This window comes from Neophocaena asiaeorientalis, unplaced genomic scaffold, assembly GCF_003031525.2.
Source record: "Neophocaena asiaeorientalis asiaeorientalis breed wild unplaced genomic scaffold, Neophocaena_asiaeorientalis_V1.1 scaffold30, whole genome shotgun sequence".
In the NCBI taxonomy this organism is placed as follows: Eukaryota; Metazoa; Chordata; class Mammalia; order Artiodactyla; family Phocoenidae; genus Neophocaena; species Neophocaena asiaeorientalis.
In genome coordinates, this window is record NW_020174923.1 from 13,555,939 (window position 1) to 13,577,750 (window position 21,812).

At 39.6% G+C, this 21,812-nt stretch overlaps 1 protein-coding gene across 10 annotated transcripts in view; it reads left to right on the plus strand.

The window, feature by feature from the left end:
• Positions 1 to 1,135: 1,135 nt before the first annotated feature.
• BPTF (bromodomain PHD finger transcription factor) overlaps positions 1,136 to 21,812 on the plus strand; it is a 132,248-nt gene continuing 111,571 nt past the window's right edge. For all 10 annotated transcript variants that reach the window (XM_024760587.1, XM_024760593.1, XM_024760586.1 and 7 more), the window contains exon 1: positions 1,136 to 1,337. In XM_024760587.1, the coding sequence (XP_024616355.1) occupies positions 1,136 to 1,337 (202 nt within the window). The remainder of the gene's footprint in view (positions 1,338 to 21,812) is intronic.

A 21,812-nucleotide genomic window follows, 5' to 3' on the forward strand; every position in this document is an offset into this window, starting at 1 on the left:
TAGGCCCACATTCCCAAAGTTGCGCTCTTTAAACAAAACAGGCATTTCCATCCGCCGAAGTCGTCACCTTGCTCACTTGATTTACTTTCACTAGTCACCTGGTCCCTGAAGGCATCTAAGTTTGCCACCCTTGCTGCTCAATGGAACTATATTGAATAAATGAACTTGGCAGTTAATGCTTGTACGTTCATCTTCATTTCACATACGCGTTCTATCCTTCTAACTCCATTATGATAAGCCACTTGGTGGACAGAATCCTGTTAACTATTTTTCCTTAAATAACTTTTTGGTGGTCACGTGCTTCAATAAATATTAATATGTTTATAAAACCTTGCTCTTAGCCCCAGACCACTGCGAGTTGAGTCTCCCTGCGTTGGTCTGGGGATGCCTAAAATTTCATCATTATGATTCGTTCCCTGGGTTTAGCCGACACTTGGTTACTTGTCAGGTAAAGAGATTAAAATTCTTTCCCGATAACACAAACATACAACATTTTAAAGTAGGTATGAGGTGGGAAGTTACCCTTTCCACAGCAAATAAAAAAGTTCTTTCAGAGGTGGTGAAGTTTCTAGCTGGGACCCTGGGAAAGGTGGAGGAGACTGGAATGCAGTTGCATTCTGAAGTTTATCGAAGGCTTTTTGGGTGGGAATTTTATCCGAAGAGTCTCAGAGCGACCCTCGCTCGGGTTCTGGCAGCTTTGGGCGTGGCTTCTGGCACAGTCCCCGAGTAGTTGTCACTGGGATCAATTTCAGGACTCTCTAGAGCCCAGCCTTCGGAGTTTCACATTTCTGGGGGCTCGTCTCCCCGCCCTCAGGTAATTTCCCTCCGTTGCTGGCGCTGCCCTGCCCCCTCGGTCGCTGGAGTCTCCTCCCTTGCCCGACACCCTCTCTGGCTCTTTCAGCATCAGTTTCCCCAAGGAGGCAGGAGGGAGACGAATTTGGGGGCTTCCCTGTCCTCGTCTTGGAGCCGGGGAAGGGGAGCTGCGGGCAGGAGGCTCTGTGAGTTCAGGCTCGGCAGCCGGCTCCCGAGGCCTTCGGCCCGGGGCACTTCGCGAGGGAGCGACCCTCTCCTCAGAGCCGCCAGCGCGTGCAGTCCAGCCACGCCAAGCGGAGGGGGCCCGGGGCTCCCCAAGGACATGGTCTCCGAGGAGGAGGAGGAGGAGGAGGACGGCGAGGCTGAGGAGACCCAGGATTCCGAGGACGACGAGGAGGATGAGATGGAAGAGGACGACGATGACTCCGATTATCCGGAGGAGATGGAAGACGACGACGACGACGACGCCAGTTATTGCACGGAAAGCAGCTTCAGGAGCCATAGCACCTATAGCAGCACTCCAGGTACCCACCCAGCCCAGTTGCTGCAGACTCCTTCCCCACCTCCTCCCCCTTCTCCCCTCGCTCACTCCCTCTCTGGTCACCCCCCACCCCCTCCTCCCCCCTCAGACAGAGGGGAAATGCGACGGCACATCAAGTGGCAAAAAACTAGATTTACTAGAGGAAAGAGGCGCATTGTTCAAAATGGAGATTGCATTGTTGCAGTTCGCAGGCCACACACTCGCGCTCTCTCTCCCTCTCCCCCCACCAACCCCCTCTTTTTCCTCTTAAAAATTTGTGCCAGTGCAGTGTCTCCACCGGGCAGGGTTGAAACTTTGGCACACACACATCCATTGCATTCATTTTTCTCCCCTTGTTTTGGTTTGGTTTTTTGGAATGAAAGAAGCCTCTTGTTTTTGCAGACCTCTTTGCATTTCTAATGTGGTTTCTTTTAGATTTTTATTCTATATCTGTTCCTAAAAAGGGAATTCAGGATTTAGACAGATTGTGCCATACAAACACACAAAACATGCTTCTCTTCACACCCCGAGCTGTGTGGTTTTAAAAGTGTGTTAAGGAAATAGATCAGTTGGGTTAGTAGGGGAGCCTTATCTGGTCCTGTGTGTTTGTTTTTATTCTTGAGTGCTAATGGGCGCGTGCAACAGTTGCGGGTAAATGGCCGATTAAAAAGCAAAGCAGAAAAACCAAAGGAAACCAAAACAAATTTAGTATTTCATCTGATTCAAAATCATTTCGGTAAAATGCAAAATAAAATAAGAGACCTCAGGAACATGCGTCTTAACTAATTTGATGCCTTTGCCTGAGAAATGCAGTTTCCTGTCACCTGTTGCAGAGACGTATAGTTGATCATGCAGACGCAATTGCTGAAGATGAACTTTTGGACCAACTCCCAAGTCACAGCAGAAGTATAGGGAGATTTATTGCAAAATGACTTTTTATTTTCATTCTGTTTCTGAGGATAATAGTCCTCCTTGATCTGTAATGAATTTCTCCATGGTGACTCCTCTCCTATTTTCTCAGTTCCTCTAGGCTGGTGCTGAGATATGTTTTGTTTTTTTAAAAAACACACACATACACACACAATGGCGGCTTTGTATTAAATACGTACTTGCGGCTTACTAAATTGTGAAAAAAAAAGTAATTTATAGCGATAACCTACAAGACTTTTCCTTTATATTTTTGTTAATCTGGATTAACTAAATTAGAATCCAGTTTTCAGAGCATTTAAAAAGTAAAGTTCATGAGAGAATAGGATCTTAACGAAGTGATAAAGGTGTGTCACTTGTTTTTAAAAGAGACTAGGATAGTAGAAGTGGTTAAATTTAAGTGTGTCTGTTTTTTTATAAATACCTAAATACTCATTGGAGGAGTATGAGTATTAAGTCAGATGTAAACCTGTTTAGATTGTCCTAACAGCACATGAAAAAGGTAATTTCTTTTGCCTGACAGAATATCTGCCTGTCTTTGGGGTCGGGTGTGGGGAGAGCTGGCAGGAGAATGAAGGGAATGAATCAAATGTCAAGTGTTTGTGTCCTGTATGTAGAAGGGACTACACACCATTCTTAATTTCTTGCCAACTTAATTTTAGTACATCTTTTATAGTAATAGTTTTTACTTTAAGAAGTCACATGTGGTCTTTTCTACCAAGAGCCAGAATGGAAAGACCCGTGGAGAGTAAATTACACTATTGGAGGAAGTTTTCTCAGATGAGACAGAGCTAAGGTGTTTTGGCAGGGTGGTTCAGCTAACTTTAGCTCCTCTTTGAAGGCCTAGAAAATAATATTTAGGGTTGAGAGCAGTGTATATGCTGAGTTAAATTACAGTTTGTGGTTAGGTTTCCTTTTTTAAAAAGATGCTTATATCTTTATGTACTTCCATGACATTTCGTTTTTTCTGATGACATTCGTAGTGCACCTTGTGTATGCTTGTCCTATCTTTATGTGAAATTATGGATTATATATCCTTATATTAATCTTATACCCCCTGCATTTCCTAGTACAGCGTCTCTCACACAGCCGGTGCTCATCAGAGATTGGTTGGACAGATGATTGTTAGTAGGTGAGAACTTGTAATAGATGAAGTTGTGCTAATTCTACTGTGGGTGCCATAATTCCTAAATATCTTGGATTTGGGAAACTAAATATTGGTCTAATTAGATTTTGATACTTTGACCAGGGAATGTTTTTAGTAGCAGAGTTAGTGTGTTTTGAGCTGCTGTTTCATATTGCTTGCCAGGCATTTTCCTTTCTTTATTGGATGTGGTGTTAACGTGTTAGATGTTTTACTTTTTGAAACATTATTTCTCAAGATTATGGTAGAACAGATGACACATTTTGCATTCTAAACTTTTAGAATACGTCTACTTGCCTAGAATAACAATGCACGACAGTGAGTTGTTTAGGCTAAGCACCTGTTTCATTAGTTTTATTGTCTGTACTTCTAGGTAAATGTGTATGTATGTGCTTTGGAAGGAAAAATGTTCTAGATGGTTTGATATCCCCAAAGCTCATAAATAAATATGTTTGGTGGATTTGAATCCAGCTGTATTGTCAGGGCTCAGAGAGGAATATACTTTATTGGTAATTTAGAGAAGATTATTAAGCTTTGTAAACTAGAATGTTGGCTTAAGTACTAAATATTCAATTCCTAGTATAAGAAATTACTCATTCATCTATTCATATGTTGAGTACTTTGTAGGTAATATACCTGTTGATGCGAAGACATCGGTTGATGTTACTAGCTTAATTTTCTAAAACCATATATTTAAAAAAGTTTATTCACTGGAGGTGAAATGTTTTCCTTTTAATGGAGAAATTTTAAATAGGTACGTAAGGTACATGACAGATATTATTATAGGTATAACAATTTGTTAATACAAAATTGAAATCATCTAGTTTTGCTTAAATTCAAGGCATTTGGTTGAATAAGGCTTTTATTTTTAAAATTTAGAGTTATTTCAGCCTGTAGGTTTTATGACATAGTTTGCCAGTACATTGAGAAGGATTGTGTAGAAAATCTTTTGAATAGGCATTTGGTAAAGTTCTGACAGCACCTTGAAATCAAGCATTTTCTAATTCAAAAAAGTTAAATTAGACTTTAAACAGAATAGTTCTTGCATTTAACTTGTGTGGAACTTCTGAGAATACCTAGGTGGTATTTTGATTTTTTTTGTTGTTGTTGTTTTGCGGTACGCGGGCCTCTCACTGTTGTGGCCTCTCCCGTTGCGGAGCACAGGCTCCGGACGCGCAGGCTCAGCGGCCATGGCTCACGGGCGCAGCCGCTCCGCGGCACCTGGGATCTTCCCAGACCGGGGCACGAACCCGTGTCCGCTGCATCGGCAGGCGGACTCTCAACCACTGCGCCACCAGGGAAGCCCCTAGGTGGTATTTTGAAATTTGGAGCTTCTGATGACTTCAGAAAGCAAAAGCGCTGGTGTTGCCCTGGGAGAGTTAGTGATTTATGTCCTCTAAGGCAGGGGTCCGGTACTGGTCCGCAGCCTGTTAGGAACCGGCCTGCACGGCAGGAGGTGAGCGCGAGGAGTGAAGCTTCATCCGCCGCTCCCCATCGCTCGCATTACCGCCTGAACCATCACCCCCCCACCACCACCCCCGTGCATGGAAAAATTGTCTTCCATGAAGCCCTGGTGTCAAAAAGGTTGGGGACCTGTGCTCTAAGGATTATGACAGTGGAGATGGGTGGCGTAGGTGCCATGAATGAACTGTAGATTGATCTGAAGCAGAATTTGTTACCTGCTGGCAGTATTTATTCTCACTGGTGTCAACCAAGTATCTTTTCATTGTGCTTGGAATTCCTGATTGCTACAAGTGAGGTACGAAGTGCAGTGGAGATTTAAAGGAGGGCGAGATCATACCCTATTTGGGGGAGTTTGTGTGGGTGTATGCTTCCTGGATGGACATGTGGCTAGTGAGGATGGACATGTGGCTACTGAGGATGGACAGAAGAAGGGAGGGAGCAGCATGGAGCAAGGCACTGATTCTAAGGTGCAGGCAGGCTTAAGTAACCTGCTTTAGCAAGAGCCTGAGTATGTGAATAGGAAATAAAAAAATAAAGCACCATTGTTGGGCAGTACTTAGAGAACCAGGCTATAGCATCTCCTCTCTCCCTCATTTGTAGGATAACAATTGGGGTAGATCAGTGATCCTCAGTCATTTTTCACTCCTGGAACACCCAAGGGATTTGCTGTATTCCTATCAGCACCATGTGGGAGCATGAAACAAAACCAAATCAAATCGTGGTTACTGTTAAATCACTGATGCAGCCAGTTCTTTCCCCCACAAATTGAGAGAATTAATGGAAGAGGTGATTTCTGAAGTCTCCTCCCCTCCCACCCTCCTGTCTATTTCAGACCTATTTCATGTGTGGGTATTGGGGATCAATCAGAAGATCTGGAAACAAGCGGGATATGATTTCAGGGGGACATCAGGAAGTTTAGCATTACTTCTGTTCTGCAGGATGGATTGGAAGAGGACAGATAACTGGTGGAGATCTGGATGGGTTTTGTAGCCCTGGATGGGAAGATCAATTCAGGAGGTACTTCAGAATTCTCCAGCATCAGAAGTGTAGACAGAGGAATGCATCAGATATGCCTCTGTAAGAGTGGCAATGCTTTCAGTAGGAACAGGAATTCAAGATTATAAGGGAAATTAATGAGATCTGTTTTCAGGTATTGGTACCTGAAGAGGTTAAACATGAGAATTAAAAGAAAGAAAATGCGGGCCCCAAAGAGTTATTAAAAAGTTGGACAACATGACCTGTGGGTATTAGAGAGGTGTGTCTGAGGTATGCAATAATAGATGGTCTGTGTACAGCTCAGGCTCAGTACTCTTCTGGTGTATATTTGGAAGTGGAGCTGGGTATTGAAATGTGGGTGTGCAGCAGGAATGAGGATATTAAGGCCAGGAGCTCTGGTCTGTTCCGTTAGGTCTGCCTTTCCTCCCTCTTCAAGACCCCATGTCCTCCCTGTGACTGCAGATCCTTGGTGGGGGGGTGCCACGGGTGAGAAGGTGGTGGTACTGGTGGCAGACTGGTAGTCTGGGTGACACAGACAGGAGCAAATCCTAGTAGATGCCCTCTTTGCATTGGTTAGATTGCTCCCTCCCTGGTCCTTAGCCATGCTCTGGGGATCTCTTCCTAGAAGTCTTCCCAGAGTTCTGTTGCTCACCTTGGTCTCTTCTCTCTCTCTCTCTCTCTCTTTTTTTTCTTTTTGGCTGCACTGCTTGGCATGTGGGATCTTAGTTCCCCGACCAGAGATCGAACCCGCACCCCCTGTAGTAGAAGCACGGGGTCTTAATCACTGGACCGCCAGGGAAGTCCTCTCTTCTCTTTGAATGCCTCTTGTAGCAGTTATAGCCTCATCTTCATAATTTAGCACTAGTTTAGCACTGACCCTCATTATTCTAATTTTTTTCATGCTTTCAGTTCTTTAAAATGATAAGCTTCAGGAGACAGAACATTTCTTAAAAAAAAAAACTTACAAAATGCACTTTAAAAGATAGACAGTAAAATGCAGATAGTATTAAGATGCATATAGCTAAATATAATGTTTTAATTATTTGGTATACTGGTATGTATCAGATTATTCTATATATTTTTCTAGATACTAAGTTACATTCCTCAAGTATTTTTTGATTGCTGGTTGATTTTTAAAAATAGTAACAGTAAGAGCTAACATTGGACATCTAAATTACTGAATTATTTTTGAGAAGTATTTAATAAAAATTACATTTAAAAAATACCAAAAAATTGGGAATTCCCTGGTGGTCCAGGGGTTAGGACTCTGAGCTCTCACTGATGAGGGCCCAGATTCAATACCTGGTTGGGGAACTAAGATCCCACAAGCTGGCATGGCAAAAAAAAAAATTTTTTTTTTAATTATACACACACACACACACACACACACACACACACAGTTTTGCATTTTTAAAATAGCAGCTTTATTGAGATACAGTATACGTACCATAAAATTTACCCTTTAAAAACAGTGTATTATTCAGTGGTTTTTAGTATATTCACGGAGTTGTGAATACATCATCCCTACCTAATTCCAGAACATTTTTTATCACCCCAACAAGAAACCCATATCCATAGCAGTCACTCCCTGTTCTCTCCCTCCCCTGCTCCATCCCCTGGCAACCATTACTTTCATTCTCTGTTGATTTGTCTCTTTTGGAACTTTCTTATGAAGGGAATCATACAATATGTGGCTCCTTTCACTTAGCGTAATGTTTTCAAGGTTCATGGATCTTGGAGCATGTAACAGCACTATATTTAAATAATATTCCATTATATGGATATACCGCATTTTGCTCATCCATTCATCACTTCATGGCTATTTGAATTGTTTCTACTTTTTGGCTGTTATGAATAATACTGCTGCTAACCTTCGTGTATAGGTTTTTGTCTGGACAAGATGTGTTTATTTCTCTTGGGTATATCCTAGGAGTGGAATAGCTGGATTATTACAAATACAATTTTAATAGAATCTTTATAACCAGACTTATTTTGTTCATTACAGTAGTTTTAAAACAGTTCTCTTAGGATGAATGAGAGCTGGTTTGTAAATCTTCCAAAATATCTATGATTTTTGGATTGCTTTAGGTCAGCTTGGAGAATTTATACCAGGGTTTGTCAGAGAAGGAGCAGTGTAAGTGGAGTCGTTTTCCCACATAGTCAGTGTGAGGGCGTCTGGCAGGCTTCGGAGGCACCCACATATGTCAGCCCACCGCAAAATTTTAGGCTGTCATGATACGTGAGAGTCTCAGGATTTTAGATAAATCTTTTATGAATGTCAGGGATCTAGGGAGGTAGCATGTAGCACAGAGTTTTAAAGAGTGAAGGATCTGGAACCAGTCCTCATAGGTTTGAGTCTGGGCTCTGTGATGATGGGCATTTTGCTCAGCTCTTTGTACCTCACTTACCTCCTTTGTAAAATGGAGATATCATAGTACTGAATTCAGGATGTTGTGAAGGCTGAATGGGTTAATGCATGTGAAGTGCCTAGAACAGTGCCTGGCATATATAATAAAGATTCAATAAATAGTAGCTATTATTGTCTGTTGATTTGTTCCTGAACTGAAAGTGGATATTCTGTAGGGATATAGGGACCTTACAATGTAGTGAGGTAGTATTTTATTCTGTCGAAAGCTGTCAACTGACTCACAAGGTATAAAAATATTTTAAGGACCACATTAAATAAAAATGTACCTGAAAATAGAGCTTTATTTTCCCCCCTTTAAAAGAATTACTAAATGTTTAACTTAGCCATTCAAAACATTCAGTTTACCTAACATCTGATTTATTCTAGAACTATAATAAATAATACATTTACTTTAGTTATTTACAGGGGTCAGTTAAAGTAGAAATAGTGCTCTTGATAATTTCAGCTCTTTGGTAGTTCCTCTCCTCCATGCCATTTTCCTCTGCCTGTTCCTTAAACACCAGGTTTCCAAACCAGCCCCTGGCCCCCTCACTGTCTCCCTCCTTCCCCTGAGATCTCTTTTATTCTCAAGTTGTTTTTAAAAATTGCAATGAAAAATTTAAAAATAGTGTAGATTTACTCCTTTGGGAAAATACATATAATATAAAGATGAAAATGAAAATCATCTGTAATCCCACCAAGCAAAGATACTCACTAGAAATATTTATATATATATATATATATAAAGTCATCCCTAATGATTAGTAATGCTGAGTATCTCTTCACGTGCTTATTTGCTGTCTGTGAAGAAAATCATTGGTGAAGTGTCTGTTGAAATATTTTGCCCGTTTAAAAAATATTTATTTATTTATTTAGGCTGTACTGGGTCTTACTTGTGGCATACGGGATCTTTAGTGGCAGCATGTGGACTAATTAGTTGCAGCATGCATGCAGGATCTAGTTCCCCGACCAGGGATTGAACCCAGGCCCCCTGCATTGGGAGCGCAGTCTTATCCACTGGACCACCAGGGAACTCCCTTTGCCCAGTTTTTAATTGGGTGGTTTTCTTATTATTGAATTTGGAAAGTTCAGCTAACATAATAATTATTTATGATATATAATTTCCCAAAGCTCTTTTCTCTGTTCCTTTTTCAGAACATTCTCTTCTTGGATGCAACATCCTGACTTATCTCTCTTAAGGATATTTATTATAGTTTTTTGTTTTTGAAGATTTCTTCTGTTTCTTTTGTTTCCTCAGATTCCTTTCTTAGGTTTTAGTTTTTTCTCTTTGATATTGGAGACTTCTTTCAAGTGCCTCGTGATCCTCAACTGTTCATATTTAGGAGTGAAGCACTGGGTAGCACTTTGTGGGTGGCCATGGGTTGTCACCTGGTGGGTTTCAGTGCAGGGTAATTGGGCAGTGGAACCCCAGGTATCAATATTTGTTTTTGTTTTTGTGAATTTTTGTTTTCTCTTTCACTCTTTTTTTTTTTTCCTCCTGTGAGTCTATTTGGTTTCTTAAGGGAAGATTTCTTAAATCTTTTTTCCTGGGGCTGGGAGTAGGGGTCCGAGGGCACGTGACCAATATCCTGGGAAGCCAGATGAGGGAGGGTGACTAGGGCTCACACCTTGGAATAGGCACACTTCACTGAATTTCTCTGTTATGAACCCTGAGCCAACTTTTTTTTTTTTTTAAGTGTGGTGTAATTGACATACAACATTATCTTAGTTGCAGGTGTACAGCATAATGGTGTGATATATATATACATTGCCGAATGATCACAGTAAGTCTAGTTAACACCTGTCAACATACATAGTTACACAAAAACATGTTCTTTTTCTTGTGATGAGAACTTTTGAGATCTGCTCTCTTAGCAACTTTCACATATACAATATAGCACTCTTAACTATAGTTACCGTGTTGTACAGTACATCCCCATAATTTATTTGTATTGATATTATAACTGGAAGTTTATAGCTTTTCACCCCCTTCATCCATTTTGCCCACCCCCTATCCCCTGCTTCTGGCAGCCATCAGTCTGTTCTCTGTATCTATGAGCTTGCTTGTTGGCTTGTTTTTTAGGTTCCATATATAAGTGAGATCATACGGTATTTGTCTTTTTCTGTCTGACTTATTTCACTTAGCATAATGCCCTAAGGGTCCATCCATGTGTCACAAATGGCAGGATTTTCTTCTTTTTTATGGCTGAATCATATTCCATATATGTATATTGTGTGTGTGTGTGTGTGTGTGTATACACCACATTTTTTTAATCCATTCATCCATCAATGGATACTTAGGTTGTTTCATGTCTTGGTTATTGTAAATAATGTTGCAGTGAACATGGGGGGTATAGATGTCTTTATTTTTTTTTGCGGTACGCGGGCCTCTCACTGTGTGGCCTCTCCTGTTGCGGAGCACAGGCTCCAGACGCGCAGGCTCAGCGGCCATGGCTCACGGGCCCAGCCGCTCCGCGGCATGTGGGATCTTCCCGGACCGGGGCACGAACCCGTGTCCCCTGCATCGGCAGGCGGACTCTCAGCCACTGTGCCACCAGGGAAGCCCCTAGATGTCTTTTTGAGATAGTGATATCTTTTCCTTTGGATATATCCAGAAGTGGAATTGCTGGATCATATGGTAATTCTATTTTTCATTTTTTGAGGAACTTTCATACTGTTTTCCATAGTGGCTGCACCAATTTACATTCCTACCAGCAGTGCATAAGGGTTTCCTTTTTTCCACATCCTCGCCAACACTTGTTATTGTCTTTTTGATAATAGCCATAATAACAGGTGTGAGGTGATACCTCATTGTGGTTCTTTTCTCTTTGTTCTAGTATGTTTTTACCTTTTGTACTTCTTTGCTGTCAATTTACCAAGTGTTGAGAGGAAAAGGATATTAGCTCATGTTACATATTTATCATATATAAAGTGAAGTCTCATTAAGTATTTCTTTACAAAACGGTTAAAAAATAACTTATCTAATACTTATGCAGCGTGCAAGGTACTGTGTTAAAACCTTCACAGAGATCCAGTGATGGATAAGAAACGGTCCCTACTCTCAGGTCTTTATTCTTTCAAGAGGGAATAATAAAACAGTGCATAAATATAAAATAATATAGGGCAGGCTGTGGTAAGTGCTGTAAGAAAAACAATTAAATTAGGGAGAGAGATCATATTCTATATATTTGGGAGATCAGAAATGGTGTCAAGAACAAGGTTGAATTTGAGATATTTCTTGAAGATTGGGTAGGATTTCTCCAGGTGGAGGTTGAACAGAAAGAGAAAGGAGGAGGTGAAAGGTAACAGATGACAGGAAGGTGAACGTTCAGGGACTGCGTACTTGATGTCTGAGTGTGGAGGAGGCGAGACTGTAGAGAAGTGGAGATTATGTTTTGGTCCAATTTGAATAAATGCCAGTCTGAGGAATTTGAACTTAGTAGGCAGTGTGTAGTCATTGAATGTTTTAAAAGTGGCGTATGTCATGATAAAGCTGAGCTTTTTGGGAATTCCCTGCCAGTCCAGTGGTTAGGGCTCCACGCTTCCACTGCAGGGGTCATGGGTTCGATCCCTGGTCGGGGAACTAAGACCCGCATGTCATGTGGTGCCGCCAGGAAAAAAAAAAAAAGCTGAGCTTTTTGAAAAATAATCTGGCTTTGGTGTATAGGATTTATTGGAATAGGAGGGGGCTGGTATAATAACTTTTCATAGCTACATAAGATCCCATCCTAAGGCTTTACCAAGTAGTTAAACTGTGCTGTACAGTCATTCCTTGGTATCTGCAGGCAGTTGGCGGCTGGACCCCCCCCCACCCCATGATACCTAAATCTGCTGGTGCTCAAGACTCTTATATAAAATGGTGTTGTACAGTTGGCCCTCGAAATCCTTGGATGCCAAACCTGTGGATACGGAGGGCCGACTGTTTAGGTTTGCTGTGATTACCTGTAGTGACTAAACCTTTAGATAAATCTTGGTTCACATTCCTGGTTTTTTTTAAGGCTTTTACTATGTAATACTAATAATTATAAATATTATATAACATATATATTAGGTAATGTATAATATACATATTATACTAATACAATATGTGTCATTATATTATAAATATTAGAAATATATTTCCACCAGCAGTGTATGAAAGTGCCCATTTCACCAGCACCAGTTATTTATAAACCATCTTTGCATCCAGTGGGTTAAAAGCTCTCTTGTTTCTCTTGTTTGAATTTGCATTTTTTGACTAATAAAATTTAATGCTTTCATGACCTCTGACACCCAAATCTCTGTAGTCATGGTTTCCTTCCTGTGTTTTAACTAATGGATGAGTGAATACTTCTTGAACACCTCCACTTAGAAGTCCTGTAGGCACATCCAGTTCAGCATGTTCCAAATAGAATTCATGCTTTAGAGACTGCTCCTAACCTCCCATTTCCTTGTTCAGTGAATAATGGCACTGCCCACTGAATTGCCCAAGTCAGAAGTGAGGAAGTACCAGACTCCTCCCTGTGCCTCACCCTCCATGTGCAGGCTTGTCACCAGGTCCTGTGAAGTTTACATCTTACATATCTCTTAAATATATTTCAGCTCTCTTGTCCATCCATGCTAATGGTTACCTAAATCAGGCCTTCTTTATCCCTTACTCGGCCTCTTAAGGAAACAGCCTGCCTGCCCGCCTGGCCTCCTTTTGTCCATTCATCTCTCATATCCATCTTCCACGGACATACTGCTCTGCTCTGAGACAAATCTGACCATGTTATGCCCTTTCTTAAAAATCTGTGGGAAAATGATTATGTGCTTTAGTGTAGGCGGATAGTTCTGACTTGGCTTTTGCTTCCTCTACCAGCCTCATCTTCTGTTGCTTCATTTATTTGTTCACTTATTTTAAAAATACCTGTTGAGAACCTACTATGTTCCAGGCACTCTTTGGGATGCAGCCAGGAATAAAGCAGACATGGCCCCTGCCCTGAAACAGCAGGGAAGGTAGCCAGTGTAACAGTGAGAGAAGTGCTTCCAAAAGGGGCAAGTAAGAATGACTTCATGGGCGTGGGGGTGGGGGGAGTGTCAGAAAAGGCCTCCCTGAAGAGGTGACAGGTGAGCTCCAAATGGAAGTAGCCGGCAGAGGGGAGGGGAAAGAGGATTCTAGGCCATAGGATCACCACATGCAATGGACTGGAGGGAAAACCATGAAGGATTTCAAAGCCAGCAGTGCTGTGATCAGGTTGGTGTTTTTTAAAAAAAAGTCCCTCTGGCTATAGAATAGATAATGAATTGGAGTGGGATAAGAATTGATGAAGGGAATTAGGCTGTTGAAGTAGACCAGGTGACAGATTTTGTACCTTGGAGAGAAATATTCAAAAAACAATTTAGTATTTAGGATGTCACATCTTAGTGATAGATTGGTTAGTTGGGATATGGTCAAGGTTGAAATGACTTCTAAATCTCCTTTATTTCTCTCTTTATTCACAACTTATTTCTCTTCACCTTGAATTTGATTGTCAAGTAATGCTGAATTCTTTGTAAAAGTTCCCCTCAAACACCTCATAGTGGGGCTTCCCTGGTGGTGCAGTGGTTGAGAATCCACCTTCCAATGCAGGGGACATGGGTTCGATCCCTGGTCTGGGAAGATCCCACATGCCACGGAACAACTAAGCCCGTGTGCCACAACTACTGAGCCTGTGCTCTAGAGCCCGCGAGCCACAACTACTGAGCCCGCACACCACAACTACTGAAGCCCACTCGCCTAGAGCCCTTGCTCCACAACAAGAGAAGCCACCGCAGTGAGAAGCCCACGCACCGCAACGAAGAGTAGCCCCCGCTCGCCGCAACTAGAGAAAACCTGCGTGCGGCAATGAAGACCCAACACAGCCAAAAATAAATAAACAAAATAAATAAATTTATTTAAAAAAATACCTCATAAAAAAAAAAATACCTCATAGTTATTCACTGCTGTGATGACTAACTCCTGGTCACCCATCCATCACCTTCTCCAGCTTGTCTTCTCTGGTCACCATTCCCTTTTCATACCTCATAAAAAAAAAATACCTCATAGTTATTCACTGCTGTGATGACTAACTCCTGGTCACCCATCCATCACCTTCTCCAGCTTGTCTTCTCTGGTCACCATTCCCTTTTCCTTAGGTGAGACTAAGTTCCTTTACCTCTCCCTAACCCCCCAGGACCATGTGCATTTATATGTTTAGTTTCCAAATATTTCAGGGTGTTCTAGGTTTCTTTCTGTTACTGATTTCTAATTTAATTTCATTGTGTTCAGAAAGCATACTTTGTATGACTTTAATTCTGTAAAACATTTTTAGAGGTTGGTTTTGTGCCCCAAAATGTTGTCTGTCTAGGTGAACGTTCCAAGTGTACTTGGAAAGAAGGTGTATTCTGCTGCGGGTGGGTAGAGTGTTCCATAAGTGTCAGTTAGGTCAAGTTGGTTGCATTATGAACGTCTTCTGTATCCTTGCTGATTTTCTACCTGCTTGTTCTATTGACTACCAAGAGAGAATTGTTGAAGTCTACAAATATTGTTATGGATTTGCCTATTTCTCTTTGGAGTTCTGTTAGTCTTCATGTATTCTGAGGCTCTGTTATTAAGTACTAAACATTTAGGAAGGATTATTTGACCCCTTCATCATTATATCTTTATTTGTTAAGACATCGTACTGAAATGGACTCTAATTATCTGTCTGTCTCCTTCATCCGAACCTGTCTTAGGGCAGGGAGACTCTCATTCATCTCCCTCTCCTTCGTGCCGCTCAGTCTCTAGCATGCAGTTGGCAGCACAGGTAATTGTTGAACTGAGTGTATGAGTCAAAAAAAATTTCTCTAGATTCTTTTCACCCTTAGTTCTGCCCTGTCCAGTATGGCAGCCACTAGCCACGTGGGGCTATTTAAATTTAAATTGAGTAAAATTCAAACTTCAGTTCTTCATTGACACTAGCTACATTTCCAGTGCCCAGTAGCCATGTGTGATGTAGAACATTTGGGTCACTTCATATCATCACAGAAAGTTCTCTTGGGCTGACTGTGTTACTGTCGCCAGTCTGCTTCTGCTAAACTGTGAGAATTTACCTAGCATTCCTTTTCCTCTAGCCTTTTATTTGCTCTGAATCCTGCGTGGCCTGGGTAGCCCCAGCACTTGGCTGTGGTTCTTCTCTGTTAAGCCTGTCAGCCCAGCGTTATTTGTGGATGTGATGGTGTTGAATTTCTGCAGTGAGACTTGGGCTCATCTTTGCGACGATGGCATCATTTGTTGTTCTCTGGGGTAGGGGAAGAGGTAGTCAGCTAACCTTCAGTTTTAGAAAATCTGCCATGGTCCTGATAAAATTAAGCTAAGTCGTAGATGCAGGACAAAAGGGAAAGAATTAAAATTCAGAGACTTTTAGGTGAGAAATTTAGTTTGATAACTCAGGGAATTCCTGTATTGTAAAAGTTGGTATGTGAACTGAATTGTCCATACTGGTGTGTTGTTTCAGTTGTCTGAGTTCTATATAAAACCTCTTTATAAAACCTCTTCTATATAAAACCTCTTTCTCAGGAGTCTCTGGACAAATGATTTAATTACTTCAGTAGTTTTCAAGGAAAAGACATCACTTTTTGAGTGGAATTCTTTTGTTACTTAACCAATGTTAAATTGCAATTATGGAACCTCAGAAGATTTGCTAAGAATGCTTACACTCTTCTCTACTCATGGATGTGTTCTAGAATTCACACACTTGGGAGACTGCATGGCCAAGTGATTCATACTGAATGACAGTGTTCAGTAGGTGCAATTTCTACATTTTGCTGCTATGGCTTCCTGCTTGGTTTCAGGATGTTAACATTGCCTCCTTTGAGGTCTGTTTATAGTGTATTCTATTTATGGAACTTAAAAAGCATTTCAGAAACGCACATATTAATCTGTGTGGAATTTCTCTTCTTGTCGTTTTTCCTTCTAATGCTTGCATAGCTATATTGAGACTTGTCTGAGGAAATAGTCCAGCATTTAAAGTAGCTAATAAAATTTTAGCCCTTCCCATCAGCGCAGTTTTCCCTGTTTTTCTAGACATCAAAATTATTTCACACACTCTTTGCAGTCTTAGTAAATTACCCTTTTCTCCAACTTATGACCATAATTTGCTTTCACAGTGTTATGCAAATAATTAAAAAATTAAAAAGTGATTTTACTATAATTTCAGATACATATTTGAACTTTTCAGTTTGAATTGTCTGGGTGAAATGCCTCAAATTTCTGATTCTCTGTAAACTTGGAAGATTGCCTTTATCCAGATATATTATTATCCTTAATTGCCTAAACAGCTTGAGTTATAAAATCTCCCTGCATTTCAGGAGAAACCTAACAATGGGAGCTTGTTTATGGCAGGGGACACAAACTCAAATGCTACAGGGTCCAAGTAAATTAAAGATGTGAAGTGGCCTTTTTTTTCCTTTATTAATACAAAACTGCATTTGCTGTTAAAGTTTATTTGCCTTGAAAAACTAACCCTATTGGAATTTTAGTCCCTTTTTGCTTTTACAGACAGTGCTGTTGTAAATGTGCTAGAGATGTATCTTTAGTCACCCAGCCTGGTGTTTCTATAAGGTAGATTCCTAAGAGTAGGGTGGTTGGGTTACATTTCATAGACTGAACCAGGTTATACTCTCATTACTATTGTTCTTAGACCTTCCCTAATCCGTGTTTATGTGGCTTTTAAATTGACTTTTTCTGGAACTTACCGAAGTTTACTCAGACCTTTAGCGGGTATTTTTGGATATAGACTAGGCCCAAAATCCTTTCCTCATCAATTTATTGGTAAATACACTTATTTATAATATGAAAGCCTGAGGTTTAGCTCCTAAATTGGGAGGCAGATGTCTCTCTTCAGAGTTTTCTGGCCAAGTGGGAATGGAATTTTTTTTATTGCTTCTTAGCTTGAATTTGACCTTAGAGGCGTCATTCCTCTGTGGGCCTTATTAGTTTACTCACCTGTAAAGTGTAGATTGGACTAGATGATCTAATGGGTAAGGGATTGGCAGACTTTTCTCTTAAAGTGCTGTATAGTAAATATTTTAGTCTTTGTGGGCCACACTGTCTCTGCTGCAACTACTCAACTCTGCCACTGTAACACGATAGCAGCTGGAGACAATAAGTAGACAAATGAGTATGGCTGTGTTTGAATAAACCTTTATTTGTAAAAACAGTCTGTGGCTGGCCATAGTTTGCCAACCTCTTTCTGAGGTCTTGACATTCATTAATCTGTGATTTGCATAACTAGGTTAGGAAAAAAAAGCTTTGAATTTTTAAAATAACACTTTTTTTTTTTTTTTTTTTTTGGATAGGGGCACAAACCTGTGTCCCCTGCATTGTTGGCAGGAGGACTCCCAACCACTGCGCCACCAGGGAAGCCCCTAAAATAACACTTTTGAAAGTCTAGTAAGAACTTCAAATTTTATTTTTGCTTTTTCTCTTTATCAGGAAAGAAATATAGAAAATTTAGAAAACTCAGAAGATAACATTAATATTTTGGTCACTCTCCTTTGATAACCAGCTTTGTGTGTATATTCATGAGGAGTACTTACATGTGTAGAAACGTACATTTTTTTATAAAATTGGATAATGCATAATTGGTTTTATGAATCTTTTCCCTTATACCATGAAATCTTACTGTATCTTTAAATAATTTGTGTATGAAAATGTCTGCTGTCATGGAGCTTCTAGTGGAGAGCTCATGGATTTTAAAAATTAATTTTGTATTTAGCCACCTCTTCTCTTTTCTAATAGTTTCTGATAGCTTATTTTTTGATTGGGTTGGAATTTCTAGGAATAACATTTCATCAGCTTCAAACATGAAGCATATACATACATCTGCTTTTCTTATATTTATACCTCCTTTTTGTTTCTTTTCAAATTGCATTGTCTACCACCTCTAAAACAATGTTAAATACTAGTTGAAATGAGAAGCATCTTAGTGCACTTCCTAAATTTAATGGGACTGATGATAATATTTCACTGTTGTTATGCTGACCATTGACTTTTTTGTTTTGTTTTGTTTTTTGCTATCCTAATAAGCATAAAGGGATATTTCATTTTGGTTTGGAATTTAAGTGCTTTGTTGCCTATGTGATGTGCATGTATTTTCTCCTGGTCTGTGGCTTGTGTTTCACTCTCTTAACTGTCTAATCAATGAGCACATTTTGTCTCTCCATTAATTCAAGTCTTTGATCTCTTTCATCAGTGTTTTATTGTTTTTGGCATACTGGTTTTTTTCATATTATTACATTTGTACCTAAGTATTTGATGATTTTTGGTGCTATTACAATTAGTACTTATTTTTAAAATTTGAATTTCCAGTTATTTATTGTTATAATAGAAATATAATTGATTTTTGTGTATTGATCTTTGTGACCTTGTTAAACTCAACTGTTAGTCTAATAGATTTTTTTTTTTTTGTAGATTTCTTGGGATTGTCTACATAGGTAATCATGTTGCCTGGCAAATAGCGATGATTTTATGTTTTCCTTTTCCAAGCTGGATTTTCTTTTTCTTATTGAAGTATAATTGATTTACAATATTGTGTTAGTTTCAGGTATACAGCAGAGTGATTCAGTTTTATTTAATTCTTTTTTTCGATTCTTTTCCATTATATTTTATTATAAGATATTGAATATAGTTCCCTCTGCTATACAGTAAATCTTTGTTGTTTATCTGTTTTATGTAAAGGTAGTGTGTATCTGTTAATCCCATACTCCCAATATATCCCTGTCCCCCCTTCCCCTTTGGTAACCATAAGTTTGTTTTCTATGTCTGTGAGTCTGTTTCTGTTTTGTAAATAAGTTCATTTTTACTATTTTTTTAGATTCCACATATAAATGATATCATATAATATTTGTCTTTCTCTGTCTGACTTAACTTCACTTAGTATGATTTCCTCTAGGTTCATCCATGTTGCTGCAAATGGCATTGTTTCATTGTGGTTTTATGGCTGAGTAATATTCCATTGTGTATATATACCACATGTTCTTTATCCATTCCTCTGTTGATGGACACTTAGGTTGCACCCACGTCTTGACTATCGTAAAAATTGGTTTCTAATTTAACTTCGTATGTCAGAGAACATACTGGGTATGACTAAAAATGTTTAAAAAATGAAGTCATTTGAGATTTGTTTTATGACCCAAAGCATTGTCTGTGTACTAGGAAGGAAGAGTCTGCTGCTGTTGGGTAGAGTGTTCCATAAATGTGATTAACTGTTGTTGATAGTGTTCTTAAAGTCTTCTATATCCTTGCGGATTTTCCATCTACTTGTTCTGTTGATTACTAAGAGAGGAGTGTTGAAATCTACAACTATTGCTATAGATTTGTTCTCTGTCTCCTTGCAGTACTGTATGTTTTTGCCTTATATATTTTGTGGCTCTGTTATTAGGTTCATAAACATTTATGGTTGTTGGTCTTTTGATTATTTGACCCCTTTATCATTATGAAATGACCTTCTTTACTCTGGTAATATTCTTTGCTTAAAATCTACTGTTTGATATTAATATAACCAGTTCAGCGTCTTTCTTTTTGAATAGTGTTAGCATGGTGTATCTTTTTCCACCCTTTTCCTTTTAGTTTGTACTATGTCATATATATATATACCCATCCAGGGATCGAACCCGTGCCTCCTGCGGTGGGAGTGCAGAGTCTTAATCACTGGACCTCTATGGAAGTCCCTAGTATGTCATATTTTAAAGGGGTTCCTTGTTTTGTTTTTTTAAAAAGCCAGTCTTCTGACAGTGAATTTAGACTATTTACATTTAATATAATTTTCTTTTTTTTTTTCTTTTTTGGCCGTGCCTCACGGCTTGGCTTGCAGGGTCAGTTCCCTGACCAGTGATTGAATCTGTGCCCTTGGTAGTAAAGCGTGGAGTCCTAACCACTGGACTGCCAGGAAATTCCCATCTTTTTTTTCTTTTCTTTTTTTTTTTTGGTTCCTCTGTTTCCCTTTCCTGCCTGGTTTTGGATTAGTTGAACATTGCCCTCTTTTAATTTATTAGCTTTTTGGTTTATGTCTGTGCTATTTTTTTAGTGGTTCCTCTAGGAATTACAAAATACTTATCTACTTAAAGTTAGCATTTTATCCCTTTAAGTAAAATTTAAAAGTGTCACAACCATAGAGGTTCCCTTATCCTAGCCCTCTCCCCAATGCTATAAGTGTCGTATATATCTACAGTTGTCCCTCTGTATCTGTGGGGGATTGATTCCCAGGACCCTTGCGGATACCAAAGTCTCTGGATGTCAGATCCCTTGTATAGAGTGGCACCGTACAGTTGGCCCTCTGTATCAGACTCTACATACATTAAAGCTCCACTAGATGATGTTACAATTTTTGCTCTCAACCACTGTACATATATATATTTTTTTTAACTGTACATATTTTGAAGTGCTTAAGAGTTGAAACAACCTTTTTTGTTTGTTTTTAAATTTATTGTTCTTCCTTTATTGCTGAAAGTCCAGTTTTCACTCTGGTATCATTTCTGTTTCTTTTACCATTTTTACCATTTGTTTTTTTGTTGTTTTTTCATAATTGAGATTTTATTGGCTGTTTTGAGGATCAGTACACAGACATTTCAATTTGTACACAATTCTTAACATACATACCAAAACTCTAAAAAATCATGTAGTTGTGATTCTTTTCTGAACAGTTATTCCAGTGACTTTCCAACTTAAAATGTGGAGGCAAATTTTCCTTGACAGGATATCAAGTACCAGTATCTTCAAATATTGATTTGCTGTTACATCATTAAGTCCCACTAATTCACAATTTAATATCACATACACTACATACTAAAATTGTCAATTGTCTACAGCACATTAACAAAGTTACTAGAAGAACTGGACTACCATGACCAAAGATGTTACAGAGTACACAAAATTCTGACCAGGAGAGCCAAGATCAAGGAGTGAGTGGTTTGCTTTAGGAAACTGTTAGTTTTCCTTCATCTGAAATGTTTTTATTTTGCCTGAATTGTGGAAGAGTATTTTTGAAGGATATAGAATGCTGGGTTGATATTTCTCTAAGCACTTTAAAGATGTCCCATTCTCTGCAGTTATTTGAATTATTGTTCTCTCATATGTAATGTTGTTTTTTCTCTTGCTGCTTTGTAGATTTTTCTTTAGCTGTATGTTCTGGAATTCCTTCCATACTCTGGCTTGCGGGGTGGGGGGGCGGTGCTTTTCTTGATCTACTGGCTAGAAAGATGTGAGTTTCTTGTAGATTCTGTAGTTGGAGCATCCCTTGAGGCAGGGGCCGGAAGAGGGGAAAAAAAGTAAAATAACAACAAAACAGGGGATTTCCCTCATGCTCTTCAGCACACCGGGGACCCTTTTCCTCAGTCCTCTGCCTGAAAGACAGGGCTTCTCTGAGTTTTTTCTGTTCATGCTTTTTGCCGTAGATTCACTGTGAGCTTGTTCTATTCCAGGAGAGAAAATAGGGAAACAGACCTCTGCTTGTTGTTTGTTGTTGCCTCTTCTAGTTTCGACTCCCCTACCTGGTCCTTGTGCTTTTGCTCCCCCCCCCCCC